We start from the raw sequence: 20,441 nt of genomic DNA, 5'->3' as shown, positions 1-20,441 counted from the left end.
TCCAAATCACCACCAATACATTTTATTTGAGAGAGGGAGACAAGGTCAAATCTTATCGGGAACTTTTAAACCGAATAGTATGAGACAGCGGCCTGCCTAACTTCCGGACATTGACAAGCGCGCAGGGAAGCAGATCCCACACCTAAGTCCTCACTATGGAACTGACCAGAGGAGCGTTTGAGGAGGGAGACACATTCAGAGAAGTCACATGATTTCCTTTCGGAAGGTGCCACCTTCGTGTCAGAGGAGTAGTGTTGAGAAACATGAAGGCAGTACCTAGCGGGAGCTTCCAAGCACAGGCCTGGACATGATGATGGCCTCGTGCAAGGGGCCCAGGCCCTATTTACAAAGCAGAAGAGCAGTGCTCGCAGCTGAGCTGCAGGATGATGGCTGGGGCTGTCGTGGGTATGAGTGGGGTGGGGGGTGGGATCTGACCCAGTGAGCCTTTTCCCATCCTAGCTGGACCTCCGTGAGCCAGTCTCTGGCCCCTTGCACAGGGCAGACTCGGCAAATCTGTGAAGGAAGGGGGTTCTGCCTCAATTCTCCAGCCTCACCCGCACCTTCCCAGGTCTAACGGGTAACCCATCCCCTGGGGGCAGCCTCCCCCCAACCGCCCCTTCTGGACAGACACACAGCAAACGTGGAAACCAAAGCCCCGCTAGCCGGAGCACAACGAGGTATTGCTGGGTCAGACTCATCTGACAGGTGCCCGAGATGACCACGCCCCACCTGCGGTGGCCAGGCTGAGACACTGTGTTTTTTTCAGGGGATTCAGGTTACTCCAGGGCAAAGCAGGATCCTGAGGACACCCGGCGGAAAAGCAAGCTGGAGCCGCGGAAAAGCTGGCCCTGGATTGGAAGGAACGGGTGGGTCAGTGACCAGGGAGGTCACACTTCTCGTCCCGCCCCAGGGCAAGGCCAGCAGGAGCCAAAGGAGGGGACCAGCGGCTCAAAGACCCCAGGATCGGGGGTGGGGGCGTAGGCTGGCAGTCATAGAGGGCAAGGTCAGAAAATGCCCTGTACTGAAGCACAAGGGGGCAGTTCAGTTCCCGCTGAAGTGTGTCCAGTGTCGCTGGGGCTAAGAGGAGACTCGTTGCCCTTCTGGCTTCAGAGACTTCTGGGACTCCCTAATGCCCATAGGACATGAAGGAAGGAGGCCTGACTCAAGCTGCTGTGAAGAATGGGGTCTGCCTCTTGCCCCCACTGCTTCCCTCCCATCCATCCACTTCTCAGCCCTGAGGCCTGTCAGGGTGCTGGTTTGACTTCAAGGCAAACCAAGGCTAGGCCAAGGCAAGGGTCTGCCCTGTGCCAGACGCCTACATCCATGACTCTGGGACAAAGGGCTCCAGGCTGGCAGGAGGGTGCTTGGGCAGAGAACACAAAATCCCAAGACTGGCACTCACGCCACGTGGCCCAGCTCAAGCCTCAGGTTCTCCCAGGCAGTGGGGAAGTGGGGATGTCTTGCGGAAGTGAGGGGTTGGCCTCAGACACGGCAGCCATGTTACTCAAGGGCTAAGATATTGGGCTTCACCACCTACTCCGTGGGCTCCCTCAGAGTTCTCCTTCTCAGAATCTTTAAGAGTTGAAGAAAGGGAGACTGTCTTTCGCAAAATCTGTAAGGAAATTCAGATCTAGCACCCTCCCATCCTTTCTAAAATAAAGTGAAAATTTAACGAAAATGCCTTAAACCAGGAGTCTGTATTCTTAATGCACCCTGTGACAACATCAGGCCCCAAGACAATCTCTCATCTTTCCGCACAATGCAAAGCCCTCAAAACCATCTGACCTGACTGGTGTGGGGGAAGAATGGTGGGTGGGGGTGGGCGGAGACACGCCTCTGTTGGGAGCTTGCTTACCTGCACGCTCAGGTATTTCCAGCAGTGGATCCAAGACTTGAACACAGGGGAGTACGGGGGAAGCCCGGCCTGCAGCCTACCCAGGAAGGAGAGCACATCAGACCCACTGAACGGGGGGAGATGGCTCAGCCAAGGAGAAGGAGAGCTCAAGGAACGTCTTGGAGCTGCCACCACCCACATCCCCGAAACACGGATGCGGACTGGGGCGGGGGCGCAGTGAATCCCAGAGGATGCTGGGGTACCTGGCGGGTGGTGGGGGTGGCCAGCCTACGCACAGACCAGGCAGGAGAAAGCAGAGCGCCGGGGACAGGCTGAACTGGACGCCCTGCCCCCCACAGCCCCGGCAGGCTGCCTGGAGGAGGGGCGCACACCTACCCGCAGTTGTTCACAGCCATGAGGTCACCGACCAGCAGGAAGGGGTAGGTCAGCATGCTCACTGCAATCTGAAACCCAGGGAGACCAGAGTGGCAGTGACCCCACGACCACCGTTCCCGACTCAGGGAGCAAGGGCGTACTGTGCCAATACCCTACACCCAGGCCTGCCGCCTCTAGCTATCACCAGAGCCAGCCTCCCAAGCCCCACTCGGGCCCGCAGGGAAGGAGAAAGGGCAGCTGGCTGAGCCGCTGGCTTGACTTACCCCCATCACAAATTTGGTATAGCTCCGGATGGCCAGGGCCTGGCTGAACTAGAGACAGAAAGGAAGACCAGTTTGTTACAGGCACTGTGGGCGGCCCTTCAGAGAAGCACTCTGGCCCCATGCTGCCTGGTCTGGGGCCCCCCAACCTGACCCCATACACTGGCCTCACACCCCGTCTGGGCTCGGGTCCCCTCACACCACAGCAGACATGGTGTTCCCTTCTAGGGCCTGCCAGTGGCTTTGGTGGCCTTGGAGCCGGAGCCAAAGCCAAGAGAAGGCCTGAAAGGCAGAAGCAGGGGGAGCAGAATAATAGGACTCCCGAGACCCAGCCTGGGATGGTGAGGAGCAGAGGTGTAGACCCTGTTAAGGAGGATCATACCAGCTGTTGGTCTGTGTACCCCACTAAGCTGTGAGTTCCAAGGGTCTGGCCTGTGTCTGCCTTGATCAGTGTCCAGGGCTCAGCACACACTTGGTGCTCAGTTAAGTGCTTACTGAGTGAGAAAACAGACACCCACCCAACTCCCCAGACGCAGAATCCTGGTCCTGCAGCAAAAGGGGAGGGGAAACTCTCAACTTATGGCCATATGGCCCCTACCTTACCAAGCTCTCACCCCCTTTGAACCTCAAACATCTGAATCCTACTTTGCCTAGAAAACAGCCCCTCTCTAGGAAGGGGGACCTCCCTGTGCCTCAGCCTCGTGCCGCATGGCCATCCCAGCAGACGGATACCCTGCAACCTCGGACGTGGCCTTGCCCAGCCCTCCGCGGGAACGGCAGCCTCATCTGAGCCTTTAAGCCACACACAGAAGAGCACCTGAAAACCCCTTTCCATAAAGCTGGAGAAAGCCAATCAGCTGTGGGACACCACACCCCCCAGGGCCCCAGCCTTGCTGTATATGTGATGGCAGCAGCTCCCCCATCCACAAGGCCCTGAGAAAGGGGCAGACCCCGGGTATGTGGTCTCCAAGGAACCAGCTGAATTTGCCAACACTGAAAGGCCAACAGGACTCACCTACCCATGTCAAATGACCAGACCCAACTTCCCGCTGAGCAGAGGGCTTTCAGCTAGGGTGGGGACATTCTTCACCACACAGACACAGGCCCAGACACAGACACACGCAGACCATGAGCCCCCACCCCACCCCACGAGGTGACTCTGACAGACAGGTCCCCAGCTCGCTTATCCTCCTGGGGCTTGCAATCGTGCTGTTAGAATATCTGGCTCCCAGGAATCTCCCGCCCATCACTGCTCCCAACTCATCCTGGTTCAGGCCGAGCCACTCAATCCATCAGGTCTCTAGATACCTTTCTTAACCAAGCACCTTTTAGCATCTCAAAACTAATGCTTCCCTATGCCTGATCCAGCCTGCTAAGGACTGTGCAGACCAGGCTGTATAGATAGACCACTGCTACGGAAATTGTGGGGTACATCTGCAGGGACAGTTCCCAGGCGACCTAGAAAGCCTCAGGGCCGGGCAAGAGCCCCCAGCCCAGGACAGGGAAAGACCTAGTCCCAACCCTGTTGATTCCTAGCCAAGTGCTTCAGGAGAGCCTTTCAATCTCTGGGTCTCAACTTTTTACCAGTAAAATGGGACATTATACCTGCACTGTTCCCTTCACAACTGGGGTGCTGTTGGGAACCAAATGTTGTAATGTTCACATAAACATAAAACATCAAGCAAAAGTTAAAGGGTTATGAGCTAGTCTGTATCCTGATTTCCGGGTTCACTGCTGGGTCATCGCCTTGGAAAAGCTGGGGTCTGTTTTATTTCTAAAGCTGCCCAAGGAGGGGCACTCCATGAACTCCTCCAGGTCTGGTTACAGATCTTGAATCTCCTCTCTCTTGAGCCCACTCTCCTCAGAGGCAAAGCTGACCCCAGCACAAGAGGTCCTTTTAGGGGGTGCCTGGGTGGCTCAGTCGGTTAAGTGCCCAATTCTTATTTCAGCTCAGGCCACGATCTCAAGTGTCCTGGGAATCGAGCCCCATGTCGGGCTCTGAGCTCAGTGGGGAATCTGCTTGGGACTCCTTCTCCCTCTGCCCCTCCCCCAACTCATACATGCACATGCGCTTGCTCTCGCTCTCTCTCTCTAAAATAAATAAGTCTTTAAAAAAAAATAAAGGGGGTCCTCTTGGACCACTCCCCAGAGACCCTCTCTAGCCCTGAGGGCCTGGTGCTAAGGATCGCAGGGTCCTGAATCTGCCCCAGACCCTGGTATCAGCAGTACACGGAAAATTGACAAGTCCTTGTTCCAACCAACCTGGGAACCTGGATTCTGGTCGTTTCCCAGCCCCCCTGGGGTGTCACTCACGCTGTCATCCACCAGGTAGGCATTGATGAAGTGGGCCAGCAGGTTACAGCCCCACAAGAATACCACATCTCCCAGGAGGTGAGGGATTAAGCCGCTAAAAAACAAGGTGAGCAAAGATAAGCAGGGGGAGGGAGGGGACCATTTCTTGGGGGCTCCATGCCCAGGAAGGAGACAAGGATGTTCCAAGCTCAAAACATCAGCATATCCAAAGTACAGCCTCAGGAAAACAGCCTCCAGGGGCCATGTGGGCTGGCAGCTAGCCACACCAGGAGGGAGGGGTTCTTTTCTCCATGGGGGGGGGGTGTTGTCACAGGCCACATCTGAGGCCACAAATTTAAAGTTTAAAGTCTCACAAGTCGTTTTCCAACCACAGAGATATGAATGTTGCTAAATCTGGGATTTTCAAATGCAGATTAGGAAACAGGGTCTACACATTTATATTTTCTCCTGGACTCTTTACCTAATCCGCTCCCACAAAGCACTTGGCTTGATGCATTTATTGTCTTCACCCCTAGAATGTTCCACTGAAGACATTCCATACAAGCTTCTGCAAGGAGGGCTGACTGTTAAAAGAGATGGCCTTCAGAAGAAACAGCCCTTCAAATTGCTACAAAAGACCCCGAAAATACAGGCAAAAGGCCAGATGGAGATCAATGAGTCCTGCGTGCTGCTGCTGTTTCTTTCAATGTGTTTATTTGCTTGTTTAGATACAGAGCGACCTGGAAAACTCTCCAGGAGAAGAATGGCTATCTCTTGGGAGGTGTGGCAGAGAGTTCTGAATAAGCACAACTCTTATTTCAAAATATTTGAAGAGTTCAAAAGGATATGTGTCATGATGGAACTAAAGGGTATTATGCTGAGCGAAATATGTCAGTCAGAGAAAGACAATCATCATCTCTGATATGATCTGATATGAGGAATTTGAGAGGCAGGGTGGGGGATTTGGGGGGTAGGGAAGGAAAAAACGAAACAAGATGGGACCAGGCAGGGAGACAAACCATAAGAGACTCTTAATCTCAGGAAACAAACTGAGGGTGGCCAGGGGTGGGGGGTAGGGAGAGGGTGGTTGAGTTATGGACAATGGGAAAGGTATATGCTACAGTGAGTGCTGTGAAGTGTGTAAACCTGGTGATTCACAGACCTGTACCCCTGGGGCAAATAATACATTATATGTTAATAAAAATAATTAATAAAAAAAAAGAATATGCGCCACACATCGAGGTGATAAGGGATATGAAGAAACTGAAACTTCTCTAATGCAATCACCAATCTTGATGCCTCCACCTGTGCTCAGACTAACCACTCACACGAGTTCTGGGGCCTTCTCGGTGTGGGAACACGTACAGGTGTCACCCGGACCGCACACACGTGAAGCACAACAGAACCTGACGCGCAGGTACGTGTCGAGTCAGAATCCCTTCATACCAGGGAAGAGAGCTCTATACAGTGAGTGTGAAAACGTCCAGAGGTGGTGACATGTCATTTTATGTTCTGATGTACCCTTTATGCACACATATACTTATTCACATAGGCTTATACGTATGCATACGTATGTGTACATATATGTGTATGAATATAAGAGTGTGAGTGTTGGGGCTCCTGGGTGGCACAGTGGGTTAAAGCCTCTGCCTTCGGCTCAGGTCATGACCCCAGGGTCCTGGGATTGAGCCCCACATCGAGCTCTCTGCTCAGCAGGGAGCCTGCTTCCCCCTCTCTTTCTCCGCCTGCCTCTCTGCCTACTTGTGATCTCTGTCAAATAAATAAATCAAATCCTAAAAAACTGAGTGTGTGTGTGTGTGTGTATTTATCAAGGCCTGGCGGTCCCAGCACTCCTGACATGGAGGACCAGATCGTGCCTCGCTGTGGGGGGCTGACCTCTGCACGGCAGGGCGGCTAACAGCATCTGGGGCCTCTACCCACCAGCTGCCAATTGTGACAACCAAAAGCCGTCTCCAGACATTTCAAGCATCTCCTGGGGGCAAAACCCCCTCTTGGTGAGAACCATATACACATGTGTGCACCTACATGGTCATTTCTTGGTTAAGTGAGACCCTACATAGAAACCTGACCAACTACAAACTACAAACCACAGTGAATGAACAGGGAACCCCATTATCCAGTATGTTATGTACATAACAGCGTGTCGGTCCCAGCCCAGACCTTAACAAGGCAAAACAAGACAGCTGTCCGGCGTGGCTCTGGGGTCTGCTTGTGGTTTGTTCCATCTGGACACGGTCTTTTCAGTATAAGCTTTCTGTTTTACAGGTGACCTGAGGTGGGCGTGAGACACCCAGGAGGGCGGGGGTTTGTGGGCCTTGGGAGGCGATGGGCCCCTGCTGCTGGCTGCTTGGCACAAAGACAGACCCAGCAGAGTCACGTGTCCTGACCTTCCAGAAGCCGGAGATCAGATCGTTTCGTGCAACACCCGCCATGTTAAACACGGTAGCCCGGCTCAGCAAGATCAGCCCGCTCCCATCCCCAGCGCCAAGGGACAAGGTCTGGCGGAGGGCCAGTCAGTCTGTCTCCCCGCCCCCTGCCCATCCCAACCCCGTGTGCTGGACAAACAGTACCATGTCTGTGCGAGCCGTGATCTGCAAAGGGCCGAGCAGCTTTGGTCCCGGTAATCCGTGGCTCACACATGCCACGGAGCTCTACGGAGCCGGAATGCAGCTGCGCGGGAGGGGCAGAGCCCCGTGGTTAGTCTGAGCCTGGTGGCTATGGCCTGAGAGGTCAAGAAGGTATCTGTTAGTAGAGCCATGCCACGAGGCCAGCTATGGGGTACAGAAACTCACGTACACAAAGAATCCCAGCAGACCCTCCTCTTTGAAAATCTTCCCGATGGAGCTCAGCACACCACTGTGAAGAAGGGAAGACAGGGATATGAGGTCCCCCGGTCACCTTGGAGCTCAGCCCCGGGTGAAGTGGGGAGCCCACCATCCTGCTTAGAACTGAGCCGGCTAGTCCTGGCCTGGATGGGGAGGCAGGTGGGTTGGGGGAAGGCTCTGTTACCAGGCAGAACCCAAGCAGCGAAGACGAGAGAGCACTTGTCTGGGGGTGAAGGGTATTTACAGTTCACGGAGATGGGAAAGCCCTCATCCCAGGAGAAGACTAGCGGTTCCCTGCTGCTGCTTTCTGGGGATCTGGTGGAATTTGGCCATTAGGCTTCCAGTCTGGGCTACTGCAAAGACAACAGCCCTTCTGTCTGAAGCAGCCTTCGGGCAGAGAAGGTCTGCATGCCCGACAGCGGGACAGCAGGAGGGGTAGCAAGTGGGGACCCACCTGCCCATGGGGCAAAGAAGGAACAGGGGGCCCTGCAGGAGACCCTGGAACCAGATAGCCCAGATGCAGCCTGGAAAAAGGCACCCCCCCCACCCCCCAAGCCTGTCAGAGATCCAAGGACAGGCTGCTGCTTTCGGTATGAAATGCAAAGGAGGTTCAAGAGCTGTCTCTGGGACCTGGGGCTAGTGATGCCGAGCAGCCTGTCCTACGTGGACTTCCTCCAAAGCCTAGGCGGCACAGGAAACCTAAAAGAAAGCTGCAGATGGTGGGAGCCAAAGCCCTAGTGCTAGGCTGCTCCCAGGCCCCTGCCCTGCCAGGCCCCACAGCCCTTCTTCCTGAATGCAGCTTGGCCCACCGGGGCTCTTAGCCGCATCCTCCCCTCCAGCTCCTGTCAACCACCATTACATTTCAGTTTGGGACAATAGGCCAATTTCCCACTAGTGAACCCAAAATGGGGCCATGGCAGTGGAACCACAGGACGACTGTAGAAACAACAGAAGCCAGGAACTGAGAGTCTTAGGAAGAGTCCCAGAGACTGTCCTCCTGCCATGTGCCTCTAGCCTCCTCCCACTGTCCTGCACTGAGCTTTAGGGGGCCAGGGAGGGCAGAACTGCCACAGGTGAGGGCTGCGGCCCCACAGCTACGTCCCCACAGCTCCCAGCTCAGGGCCGGGCACAACAGATGCTGGGTGAGTACTGGTGAACCACTGAGGGGACGGGCCCACGCCCACAGGGGGAAAGCCTCTTAGCAGAAAACGAAATTAGCTAAATGGTTCAGGGCATAACTGAGGGTCCAGGAGGGAACCCTAGCTCAGTCCCGAGGGGCACAATCTGAGCCAACTCTACTCCCACTCACCCCCTCTGCAGGGCTGCCAGAATCAGCCAGGGCAGCCCTGGACACACGATGGAGATGAGCAAAGGCCCGGGACATCGACCATGGCACCCTCTGCCATGTTCCCCTGAAGCTAGCATGAGACTGAGGGCAGAAGGACAGCACCTGACCCCAGCAGACTCTGAGTGGCCGCTCCTGCCAGTTCGGAAGAATCACCCACCTGTACTTGGCCTCCCGTCCCACAAATTGGACCATGCAGCGCATTGAGATGACTGAGGAAAAAGAAACACACAAGGGTGACATGGTGGCCAAAGCCCAGGGCAACCCAGTGTGTGTGTGTGGTGGGGTGGGGGCGTTGCCTGCTGTGGCCACCATGCATGGCCTGTGTCAGGGCAGGAGGGCCCCAGGGATTCCCACCATACCCCCATACACGGCATCCCGTTTCTTCTGCCCAGGAAGGGCCCGGGCTCCCTCTGGACAGGACTCCCTGCCAATCTCTCCTCAGTGCGGTTCCAGGAAAGGAGCCCCACACGACTGTACTTCCCGGTGATCCACCACCGCCTGCCTGGCTATGGCCCATGAGGGGTTACCCCACAGCGGAGAAGCCGTCTCCCCTGGGGTGGCTCACCATGCAGGGGGTGGGCCAGCATGCGGGACACACACTGCATCATCATCTCATAGGAGGTCTGGAAGAAAGCAGAGGGTGGGGACTCGGTTTGCCCTCTCTTGGGACCTGGCACTCCCGGGGAACCACAAGCTCTTACAAGGGAAAAACTGGGATCCCACAGCTCCCGGTAGGGTCAGCCAACCTGGGATCACCCCACTTATCAGCCAACCCCCCCCTTCCTTCCACTGAGGAGTGCTACTAAGTCTTGCACTAGACCCCATGACAGCCAAGGGGCTTTCTGGTATTCTTTACGGTATGCGGACAGGGTTCCTTCCATGTCCTACCCTAGCCACATGTGTGTGAGCGAATGCACACACACACACACACACACACACACACACACACACACACACGAGGAGCCAAATCTGTGTCTCTTCAATGACCCGGCCCACTCTGCGGTGAGAAATAATCAGACTGCCCTCCCAGGGCCCCTCCCTCTTCCAGCTCTAGATACCCACCTCTTTCACTACTTTCTTCAGAGAAGTCTTCATGTCATCCTTGTTGGAAACCTGCTCGATCTCATCTGGAGGAAAAACCTGAGATACAAAAAACAAAGAAGTGGGGCACGTGGCTGGCTCCATCGGACAGCATGCAACTCTCAATCTCAGGGTTGTGAGTTTGAGCTCAAGCCCCACATGGGCGTCATGCTTACTTAATTAAAAACAAAACAAAATAAAACAAAGGAGGGCCAAAAGCAAAGTACAGCTATATCTTTTAAATATCATACTTAAGAGACAGGGATAGCAGGAACCAGCTCCTGCAATTTTCCCTGCAGCTGGGTCCACCTCCAGTAACTCCAGGGCTGGAGCTCCAGGGGTTGGGAGGGAGCCCCTGCCGGCATGGTGTCACAGTTGTGGGCAAGCAGGAGGACTACAGGGCAGGACACTTCCCAATCAAGGAGACACAGTCCTGGGCCACCAGGGTGTACAGCCCTCGCTACGGTGCACACCCCTCGCTACGGTGCACACAGCCACCTCTGGGGCTGGCGGGGAACTTGGGGGAACCTCAGGTAACTGCTCCTGGCTTTGCCCCAGGCTCACCTTCTTCATACTGCCCCGGGTCACCGTGGAGAGGGCGTTGGACATCAGTCGGGGGCTCAGGCCTCGGAAGAGCCCTATCTTCCCATCTACCTGCACGATGTACTTGGCTACAAGAAAGCAGAGATGGCCGCATCATGTCTGGAGCCAGATGAACTCACTCCACATCACACTCACTCCCAGACCAAACGTGTCCTGTCCCTCGGTCACAGAAGGAGCAGCTTTCTATCCAAAACTCCAGAAGCAATTGGGCCCCAACTCCAAAGTCTTCTCTAGCCCATTTCTCTGGGTAAAACCTTCAGAATGTATTTTCAACCAACAAAGTCACATATTTTAACTTTGAAGAAATATTTGGCAAGCTGGGATATGGTATTTTAACTCAGCAACTTCAGTGCTACAACCCAGAAACCACTTCTGTTGCTCATAAAAAGTTTCTCTTGGGGCGCCTGGCTGGCTCGGTCAGGGGAGCATTCAGCGCTTGATCTCGGCATCATGTGTTCAAGCCCCACACTGGAAAAATAAATTAATTTTTAAAAAAATGTTTTCCTTGGGGGCAAGAAAAAAGGAAAAAGGCAAAGAGTGCCCATAGGCAATGATGAAGTTTGCAACCTAAGGGAGGAAGAAAGGGAAAAAGAAGAAAGAGCATTCCCTGAGCACACCATGGAGAAGGCCGTCCTCATCCTGTCACTGTCACTGTGCTGCACCCAGGCTCCCACCTGGTACACATTAGCATTTATGAATCACAGCAGGGGGCGGGGAGAGTAGGTGGGGGTGGGGGGATGAGACAGCTAGTGGAGAAGTAACCAAAACAGGCACCAGTGAACTGTTCTATAGAAAAAAACATAAGCAGTCAGGGAAGTTGGACCCTACCTGAATGAGTCAGTACTTTTTTCTTTCTTTTTAAGATTTATTTATTTGAGAGAGAAAGTGAGAGCATGTGAGGGGTGGGGGGGAACAGATGGGGGCAACAAGCAGAGGAAGGACAAGTAGACTTTGCACTGAGTGTGGAGCCCGATGTCAGGCTGACTCCAGAACCGGAGATCATGACTTGAGCCAAAACCAAGAGCATGACCTGAGCCAAAACCAAGCTTAACCAACTGAGCCACCCAGGTGTCTCTAAAGATTTTATTTTTTTTTAAGTAACCTCTGCACCCAATGTGGGCCTCGAACTTCTAACCCCAAGATCGAGTCACGTGCTTTACCAACTGAGCCAATCACATGCTCTATCCAAAGTTCCATTATTTTAATATAAACTTTGAAACTATATTCAAAAAGGTGATGCATTCTTTTTTTTTTTTTAAGATTTTATTTATTTATTTGACAGACAGAGATCACAAGTAGACAGAGAGGCAGGCAGAGAGGAAGGGAAGCAGGCTCCCTGCGGAGCAGAGAGCCTGATGCCGGGCTCGATCCCAGGACCCTGGGATCATGACCTGAGCCGAAGGCAGAGGCTTTAACCCCCTGAGCCACCCAGGCGCCCCAAAGTGATGTATTCTTATAAACCTGCATACCTAGAATAGAAGCTAGCAGAACTTTCTCCCAAATACTGTGCTCCCCTCCCAGACCCAACTTCAGCTCCTTAGCACCACGCAGTGGCAGAAACCAGCAAAAGCGCCTTTCTCTCCACGGCAACATGTCCGCCAACCCAACAAATTCAATGTCACTGCTAGAATAGGCTTTCAGTGGGGCCGGAGAGCACCTGTTCCCTGCATATGTGGCTTTCTGAGATAAGGGTAGGGCTGGAAATAGAAGAATAGGAGGGGACCGGACACTGGGTGACATGGCAGAGTGCCCTGCTTCACAGAGTGAACAGGCAGGAGGAAGGTTTGTTTTGGGGGAGGGGAGCTCCAGGCAGCAAGAGAGGCAGGCAGGATAAAGCCTCAGTGTGATCAAGAGTGAGTCACTTAGCCTCTTTCTATCGGATTTGCCCACCAGTAAAAAAGGAGAAAGGATGGGGTGCCTGGGTGACTGAATCAGTTAAGCATCTGCCTTCGGCTCAGAACATGATCCCCAGGGTCCTGAGATCAAGCCCCGCATTGGGCTCCCTGCTCAGCGGGAAGTCTGCTTCTCCTGCTCCTTCTGCTGTTCCCCCATCTTGTGCTCTCTGGCTCTGTCTCTCACTGTCAAATAAATTAATAAAATCTTAAAAAGAAAAAAAAGGAGTAAGGACCCCTTTCCCCCTCATCTCAGAGGTGATTTAGGAATAAGAGCAGAGAAAGGTATAAAATATCCCTACGGCCCAGCCAAGGCTCAGTCATTCCACGGTCTCTCTGCAGTCCCTGGAAAAAACTCTCCAGGCTGTTACACCAAAGAACATCATGTGGCACTTTCCATCGCAACCTGGAGAGGAGTAGATGTTGTCTAGATAGGAGACAGCTGAGCCCCCTTGCTCACATGAGAGCAGGCACGGTTATCTTCAACTGCCCAACGGCTGTCTGTTTACAACATCTGGATGGAAACATTTCTCTACTCAGGGTGAGTGGGGGGCACAGAACTCTGCTCATCTCTGCAAGATGCAAGATGTGGGTCAAGATCCCTTCACCCTGAGTGCTTTCGGGAAGCACTGTGTGACACGAGAAGAGGCAGTCTGGGTTCTCACCCTTGGTCCCTCATACGGCCAGAGCACGCGCAGAAGCCACCAGGAGGGGCTGGCAGCTCGCTGCCCCAGCTTCCCACAAAACCCGTGGTCACTCTGTACTCTATAGCTTCTCCATGCGACGGTCAGCGCGCCCGCCCACTTCTGTGACCTCCCCCTCCCCTTCCCGGACTGTTTCTAAATAAAACCAAACGTGAACACACTTTCCCACAAAATGACATGTCTGGCCTGGCCATGGTCTCCTCAACACCATGGTGGCAAAAATGGAAGAGAGCCATGGCATCAGATTCTGCCAACAGTGTAGAATTAAAAAGAAAAAGGCAGGGGGCAGGGAGGGGCGCCTGGATGGCTCAGTCAGTTAAACGTCTGCCTTCGGCTCAGGTCATGCTCCCAGGGTCCCTCGTAGGGTTTTCTAGTCAGCAGGGAGCCTGCTTCTACTTTGTCCTGTGTGTGTGCTCACGCTCTCTCTCCAGCTCTCATTCTCCTTCAAATAAGTAAAAAATACAAAGTAAAAAAAAAAAAAAAAAAAAAAAAATCTTAAAAAAAAGAAAGAAAGGTGACAGGAGGCAAAGCCCCAGGTTATTCGGCAGAGAGATGTTCAGACATCATTCTGGACTGACCAAACAGGTATGAAGAGCAGAAGTGGAGGAAGCCTGGGGGTGGGGGGGGCATCAGTCTGACTGTGAACATGGAGAACGAGGGCACATTTAGAGAAGTCCAGTGAGGGTGGGCACTGGGAGACACTGATGGTGCGCTGGGACGGCCTGAGCCAGCTGGCGCCTAGAGGCCTGGGCATGAGCAGTAAGAGGCAGCCAGGTGGGCTCAGCAGCCTGGGCCGAGCTCCCCCGGGGTGGGCCTCTGGGGAGAGACCTCTTAGCCAGGAGAGCCAAAGCAGGAGCTGTGGGGTGCTTGCACGAAAGGCCTGGATAAAGAAGCTGCCACGACTTTGCGTACCAGGAGCGCGGGGGCCAGCAAAGCAGTCTGCCGAGCTCCAGCGGCCGCTCAGGGCAGGCCAGAGGTGAACCGCGACGCCCTGGGCACTGGCTGCTCCGTGCCTAGTGTGGGAAGATGCTTGAGGGGGCCCCACCGCCTGAGGAATGCAGGGGAAAGAGGAGGAAGGGAAAGAACGCAGGAAGCTGCTGGAAAAGGCCTCCTGCTGGCGTAGCAGCAAAGCAGAAACACTGGTAACAGGGCCAGAATGCTAGGAAAGCAGAGGGAAACCTCCCTGGACCCCCATTTTCAGGCACAACTTGGGGTGGCAGGGATGACAGGGGCCAGTGTCCAGGATCTACAGGCGGTGGAGCTGGACCAAAGCTGTCTTGTTTACCTGCTCCCACCCTAGCGACCCGCTGTCACCAGGCACACTTCAATCCCTTCCGCCCCCCTCACCCGTCGGACACGGGGTCACGTTCCCCTGCGTGTGCCCTGGGGCCAGCTGGGTCTGCTCCCGGCTGACGTTTCGTCTGTGTGGGCTTTCCGGCCTGGGAAGCAGACTCACCATAGGTGAAGAAGCTCGGCAGATAGAGGACCTTCCTCCCCAGCACATTGGTCCCAATGGTGGGGGGCATTGGCTCATGACCCACCTTCAGAATCAACACAAAAAGCAAGGTCAGATTCCACTGTTGATCCGGCTCATGGCTGCTCATGCCCCCAGGCCTTTGCCTCTTCACCCACACATTCCAACGGCGGTCCTGTTGGGTGTTCTCCATGGCAAAACGTACCAGAAATGTCATCGGCAGTCTAGAACCATCAGCATCACACAGGCTCCCGACCAATGGAAACGTCTAGTCCCAGACCCCACCTCTACCATAATCCAAGTCGCCCTGTCTCCCAACATTCTCACCTTCAGATTCCAGACATTTCCAGGGCAGAAAGCCCCCAGCCCCTTTTATGTACTTTGAACCCTGCGCTCATCTCAGAATAAATCTCAGGTAATTCCCATCTCTGGGCTAACATTTCAGTCCGATCTCAATCCCAAAGGCACCAACACCCAAACACATTAAACCCCCATCTCAGTCCCGAACTTCAGACGGCCCACCTCCGAGTAAGCCACCCCAGGGTGCACCCCACACTCAAGCTCCTGACTGCCCCCACTGGAGAGGCGGACAAGTCTGTCCCTCTGGCTCCCAGGCAGAGCAAACTGTTACCTCCAGTCCCGGATGCTCCTCAAACATTTCTTCATCTGTGTTCTAATCTTGATTACTTCATATCCCTGTGACACAATGACCCCTTCATTTCTGTAGGGCTATCGTAATTCTTGCTGTATAGACGCTGGTTATAATTATAGTACCCGTTAAACTCATGGGGGAGAGGAGAGGACACAGCCACCCACACCCCTTGGGGGTGGGGGTGTCTCTCCTGAGGGGTGAGGCCATTTATGATGCTGCCAACTGTTAAGGAGAGAGACTCTATGGCCAGGCAGGAGGCAAGGTATTTAGACTAGCACCTAAGTGGGGTGCGAGAAGTCCCCTTCCTGGGCAGGGGGCCAGGACACAAGCCCTGTCCCTCACAGGAAGGCAGTCAAGCACCTGGACCAGAGCAGCTCCTTTTGGATGTAGCAGGGAGCAGAAATGGCAAGGTTGGGGAGCTCTGCCTTAAAAACTGGACTAGGTATGCTTCTAGTGTTTTCCTGGTCCAATTTCCTCTCTTCTTCACCTTAGTCAAGTGTTTTTGAAAGTTCTGGCTGTCACTTGGGGACGTCATTCTGAGCTACATGACACATCACTGACTGTACATGAAGAAACTCCTCCATGATGGCCACCTTCTTTTCGAAAAAAATGAAATTGTAGCCCAGGGGAGTTGAAGGAAAGGGATGAGCCAGCTGACCCAAGCTGTTAGCCCTCCCCCTGTAGACCTTTCCCCTTCTCGGACAAATGCTCGAAGGTGTCAGAACCCCCATTCCCTCCCCTCCTCACTGGAAAACCTTTAGTTTTGATTTTGTTCCCTTCCATAGGTGCTACTCTCTTTACACCCTCAACTCCAAGTCTGAGCTACTACTGTTCTGTTGCTGTCTCACTCAGTCTAGTCACCATCTGGGGGTCCTAGCAATCCGCCCGCACCTTTAAATCTGCTGTGTCCCTTCACCCCAGAGCCCCCAAATATGCTGAGTCTATTTAACTTCCACCTGGGGTTATCAAAGGCACACATCTCAGCCCCATTCCCTCATCCTCAAGTTTCCCTTCTTTGTGCCCAAGTCACATGCAGCCTAGTTCATCCCCAGATCTTTTAAGCCAGTCCTCCCCCTGCCAGAGCTGCAGCTCTGCACCTGACACTGGCAGACCCAGTTCCTCACCCTCAAACTTCCAACTCCCGAAACCTGACTTGGACGAACCCCGATCCGAGACTCCATGTTCTTGTCCACTTGATCTAGCCAACCCCCGAATCTGCCACTCCAATCCTGCCACTTGCCCGCCCCCCGACTGGGAGCTGCCATTTTGCAAACTATGGCTGATTCCCAAGGTATATGTATTAAGATTTCACCCTGAAACATGTTACACTCAGCACCAGCTGGGTTCAGATCACAAAGACGACCTCTGTCACCCCGACTGGGGGCACCATCCTTACCCATCCAGTTCTTTTCACTCTCTAGTCTCCCTCCGGCCCAATTCCCTCTTCAAATAACTCGTATTTCAATGCTCTTCTCACTGTACACCAAATCCACCATGAAGCCGCTCCTCATTTCATTCCTGTGAAACCCCCTCCCCGCTCCCACCAATTCCTGATGTACTCCAGCATCCTCTATCCCAGAGACCCTCCTAGCTGCCACCCTAAAAACCCAGCCCTCACCCAATCTTGCTCTGTCAGATGAAAAACTCAGCCCCTGGTATTCTTGCTTCTCAGGTAACATCAGTTCCAAAGCCCCCACTTTCTCTCCCAAGCCTGTAATCTCTACTGCTGAAAATGCAGCCCTAATTCCTTAAGAAATCAGCTCCCAGATCATAACCAAATACCAGTCTCAATCTTCCCCCACCAGCTATTTCCAAATCTCAGTTACCATGAGATGCCAGTGAGGCATCTTCGTGTCCCTGACTGAATCTCCTCATTCCTTGTCATATTCCCAGTCACACCTAAAAATCTACTGCTCCATTCCTCGAACCCCAGATTTCAACTGCTCCCATGCCAACTGTATCTCCCACTATCTCGGTCCTGTTACAAAGACAGTAAATCTGGTGCCCATTCACTTCAACTCCAACCTCAAATCTTGGTTGGCCTCCATGTCAATTTTTACCCCCTCCATTCCCTCTCTTCCTCACTAGAAAATTCTAGGCAAAATCTTCAGTTATCAGTCCTGGCTGGAACCACCTCTATCTAAACAGTGCCCATCTCAGTCTTGTCCACCTAATTCTGCCAAATGCACTCCTTCCACCTGGCTTCCTTCCAGCTCAATCTCTCCTTTTCTCAAGCAGCCCACTTCATCTGCAAGGCCTTGCCGGCCACCACCATACACCAAGGGCCCCTACATGGCTCCATTCCAGAGTCATCCCTACCTTGGCCTCAGTTTCTGCCAGTTTCTACCTATCCTGCCACAGTATGTCCCACCAGCCCCTTCTGCCCAATTCCAAAACTCCATAACCCATTCCCACCCCATACAAGGACTGTAAGTCCCATCTCTCTACCCCAGCTGTGACTTTCATTTTCTCTTCCAAATGCGTCATTTCTTTCCCCCTAAAAGCCTCCTCCTCCTCGGTCTCCTCTCCAGACAAATCGCCATCACACCCCTCCCCCATTGCGTCGCCCTATCTGTTCCCCTCCCTCAAAACGCGTCACCCTGCTCCCTCCCATCAAATCTGTCGTCGCCATCAACTCCAGAGCCCCCTTCTGCAAACGCATAGCTCTCCCCTGCTAAATCTTTTGCCTTCGCCCTTTCCCACTAAATCTCCTTACCATTAAATCCACTGTCTCCTCCCCATCGCCCCCGCTTCCCCGAGTCTGATGCCCTTTCTTTTCTCCTAAATTTTTGGCCCTGGCCTCCAGTCCTTTGTCCCCTCAAACAGCTTTAAATCCATCTCTATCAAATCCCAAGCTCCTGCTACCCTCCCCCTTAAGTACGTGCTCTTCATCTAAATATTCTCTCTTGGCCCCCAATCCTCCTCCCCGCCCATTCGCCAAAACTTCCCGCCCCTCCCCCCATTTCTGTTGCTTCTTTACTCGCCCTAAAATGCTGCCCCTTCCCTCCTATTCTAAGTTCATGGCCTCCGATCCTTCATCCTCCAAATCCCTCTCCCCATTCCTTCGATCCCTCCCCTGCACCCACCAAAGTCCTTGTTCCTTCCATCCTCTCCCAAATCTGTTGCTTCTACCCCTTCGCCCCCTTTCCTGCACCCCCAAGTCCCTCAACGCTTCCTTTCTCCCTCACTCCTTCAGCCCACTAAACCTGCCGACCTCGCCCCATCCCCAAATCCGTCGCCACAGATTCTCCGCCCCCAACCTCTTCCAGATCCCGGCCTGTCACCTTCACATCAGCCCCCACCTCCCTGCGGCGCCCTGGCCGCGCACCTGGATAAGCAGCTTCACGTAGAGCAGCGGGTGGCTGAGCGCCGTCACGCCCGCTCCCAGCGCCACGAAAAGAGCCTCGGTGGTCGGGGCGTTGTCCCCGGAGCCCAGGCCCCCGGACGCGCCGTCCATCCTACGGGCGGAGGGCTGTGCCGCAGGCCGAGGGTGGCGGGGGTGTGCACGGTGTGCAGGCGGCGGATCGCGAGCCCGAGCCTCGACCCCCGCCGCCGCTCCACCGCGAGCTCCAGCTCCTGCTCCTGCTCCCGCCATCCCCGCGGCACCGCCGCGAGCCCAGGGCGCCACTTCCGGGTCCGAAGCCCCCATGGCGCGGGGCGGCGAGGTCACTCCCCGTCACGTGACGGAAGGGCGCCCCGCCCCTAGCAGGCGTCAGGGGGCGGGGCGGGGCCGCACCACTCGCTATTGCGGGGGAGCGCGGGTGTGTGGCGCGGCGAGTGGTACGCGCCAGATGTGGCCTTTGGGCGCGATTGGGGACTGACCCCACGCTGGGTTGCAAGCCGGGGCTCAAGTGGTCGCGGGCGGCCTGGGCCGGGGGTTCCGGAAGTGTGAACCCTGCTGCCTGCCGAGGCGCTCCCCCGGGAACCCCTGGGAAGGCGGCGGGGGCGGGGCTCGACGGCTGTGCCAGCCAGACGCCCCCAGTACGGTGTGAGGCGCTTTCAAGCCCCCTCCCCGGCTTGGTGAGTTTTCTCCGCAGTTCTAGGCCCGCCCCTTTGCGGGCTGGAGCCCAGGCACTGATGCCTGCGAGGCCTCCTCCCCCAGTCTGAGCTCCTCCGCGCTCTCCAGCCTTGTCTTACTGCTTTATCCTCCCCACTGTGCCAAATTTAGGAGCCCTTTAGCTACTGTGGCCTCCCTCTTTTGTAGCCGAACGTTTCTTAGAGCCCAGAGTTAGGAAAGTATTTTGCCCTAAAGTATTTGAGTATCTCCCTCACTACGGGATGAGGGTTTTAATCCATCTTTAAATGGGAGGATACACAGGCACTGAGCTAGGCAACGAAAGTCTAATATTTAAATGGGTAATGATAACTGGCCTTCAACTCACACTCGCTCTATGCCAGGCATGTTAAAGTGCTTTGCAACACGTTAACTCAAGAACGATCGTGGAGGGGGCCCTTGGGTGCCTCAGTCGATTAGGCCTCCAGCTCTTGACTCTTGATCTCCGCTGAGGTTTGGATCTCAGGGTCGTGAGTTCCAGCCCCGATGGGTTCCATGCTGGGTGTGGAGACTACTTTAAAAAAAAAAAAAAAAAAAAAAAAAAAAATCCTCGTAATAGCCCTGTGAGGAAGGTATTTATTACAGCAAGTACCCTGTCCCTGTTTGTAATCATGCCCACTCTCAGCCCCAACAACCCTGCTGGTAGAGGAGGTTCTCAGTAAACGTTTATATGGAAAAAATTGAGTATCCCAGAGTCTGCAAGGACATAGCAGTGGGGAATCTGGTACTTACTCTGTGTTCTTTGTGGGAAGGTTCTTTAGAATAGAGGTATGCCTTCTGACCCCTTGGTCCAGGCTTCCTGCAGGCTGCTCTGACTCTCTTCGTACCTTTCCCCCTAAAAAGCCATCTCCCCCCTTGCCACTCCTGACAATAATTACTCTATACATTGCCCACATCCAAATCCTGCTCATCTACATCCCTCCCTTCTTCTCTCCCCTCCTTGGGCTCTCTTACCCAGGCTCTTTCTGGTCTCAATCACTAAGCTTTGTAGCCCTTTCAAGTTACA

The 20,441-nt window shown here is 54.2% G+C and overlaps 1 protein-coding gene across 3 annotated transcripts; it reads right to left on the bottom strand.

The window, feature by feature from the left end:
• On the bottom strand, window positions 1–19,041 carry LOC111147532 (mitochondrial carrier 1). Of its 3 annotated transcripts, none has more exons than XM_022503595.1 (12): window positions 18,710–19,041; window positions 14,712–14,796; window positions 10,621–10,727; window positions 10,039–10,116; window positions 9,542–9,599; window positions 9,134–9,185; window positions 7,600–7,659; window positions 4,753–4,897; window positions 2,494–2,541; window positions 2,231–2,298; window positions 1,856–1,931; window positions 1–848 (listed from the first exon to the last, which is right to left on the bottom strand). In XM_022503595.1, exons 1-12 carry the CDS (start codon window positions 19,028–19,030, stop codon window positions 777–779), a joined length of 1,170 nt encoding a protein of 389 aa, XP_022359303.1. In that variant the 5' UTR covers window positions 19,031–19,041; the 3' UTR covers window positions 1–776. The 3 variants fall into 3 exon arrangements, with proteins under 3 accessions (XP_022359303.1, XP_022359306.1, XP_022359307.1); XM_022503598.1 differs by having other exon boundaries at window positions 4,804–4,897; XM_022503599.1 differs by lacking the exon at window positions 10,621–10,727 and having other exon boundaries at window positions 10,039–10,077; window positions 14,743–14,796; window positions 18,710–19,040.
• Between the last annotated feature and the right edge of the window lie 1,400 nt (window positions 19,042–20,441).

This window comes from Enhydra lutris, unplaced genomic scaffold (genome assembly GCF_002288905.1).
Source record: "Enhydra lutris kenyoni isolate GAN:26980312 unplaced genomic scaffold, ASM228890v2 scaffoldscaffold17, whole genome shotgun sequence".
NCBI classification, from domain to species: Eukaryota; Metazoa; Chordata; class Mammalia; order Carnivora; family Mustelidae; genus Enhydra; species Enhydra lutris.
Note: the sequence above shows the minus strand (reverse complement) of the source record. Positions and strands in the feature narration are given on the sequence as shown.

What these genes read in the sequence shown, in the direction of transcription:
- LOC111147532 (XM_022503595.1), bottom strand. Translation starts at nt 19,030, where the DNA reads ATGGGGGCTTCGGACCCGGAAGTGGCGCCCTGGGCTCGCGGCGGTGCC. An exon ending in ATGGCTGTGAACAACTGCGG is followed by an intron (nt 1,932 to 2,230) that starts GTAGGTGTGCGC and finishes CTTCCTGGGTAG; the next exon opens with GCTGCAGGCCGGGCTTCCCC. An exon ending in GGAAATACCTGAGCGTGCAG is followed by an intron (nt 849 to 1,855) that starts GTAAGCAAGCTC and finishes CTTCCAATCCAG; the next exon opens with GGCCAGCTTTTCCGCGGCTC.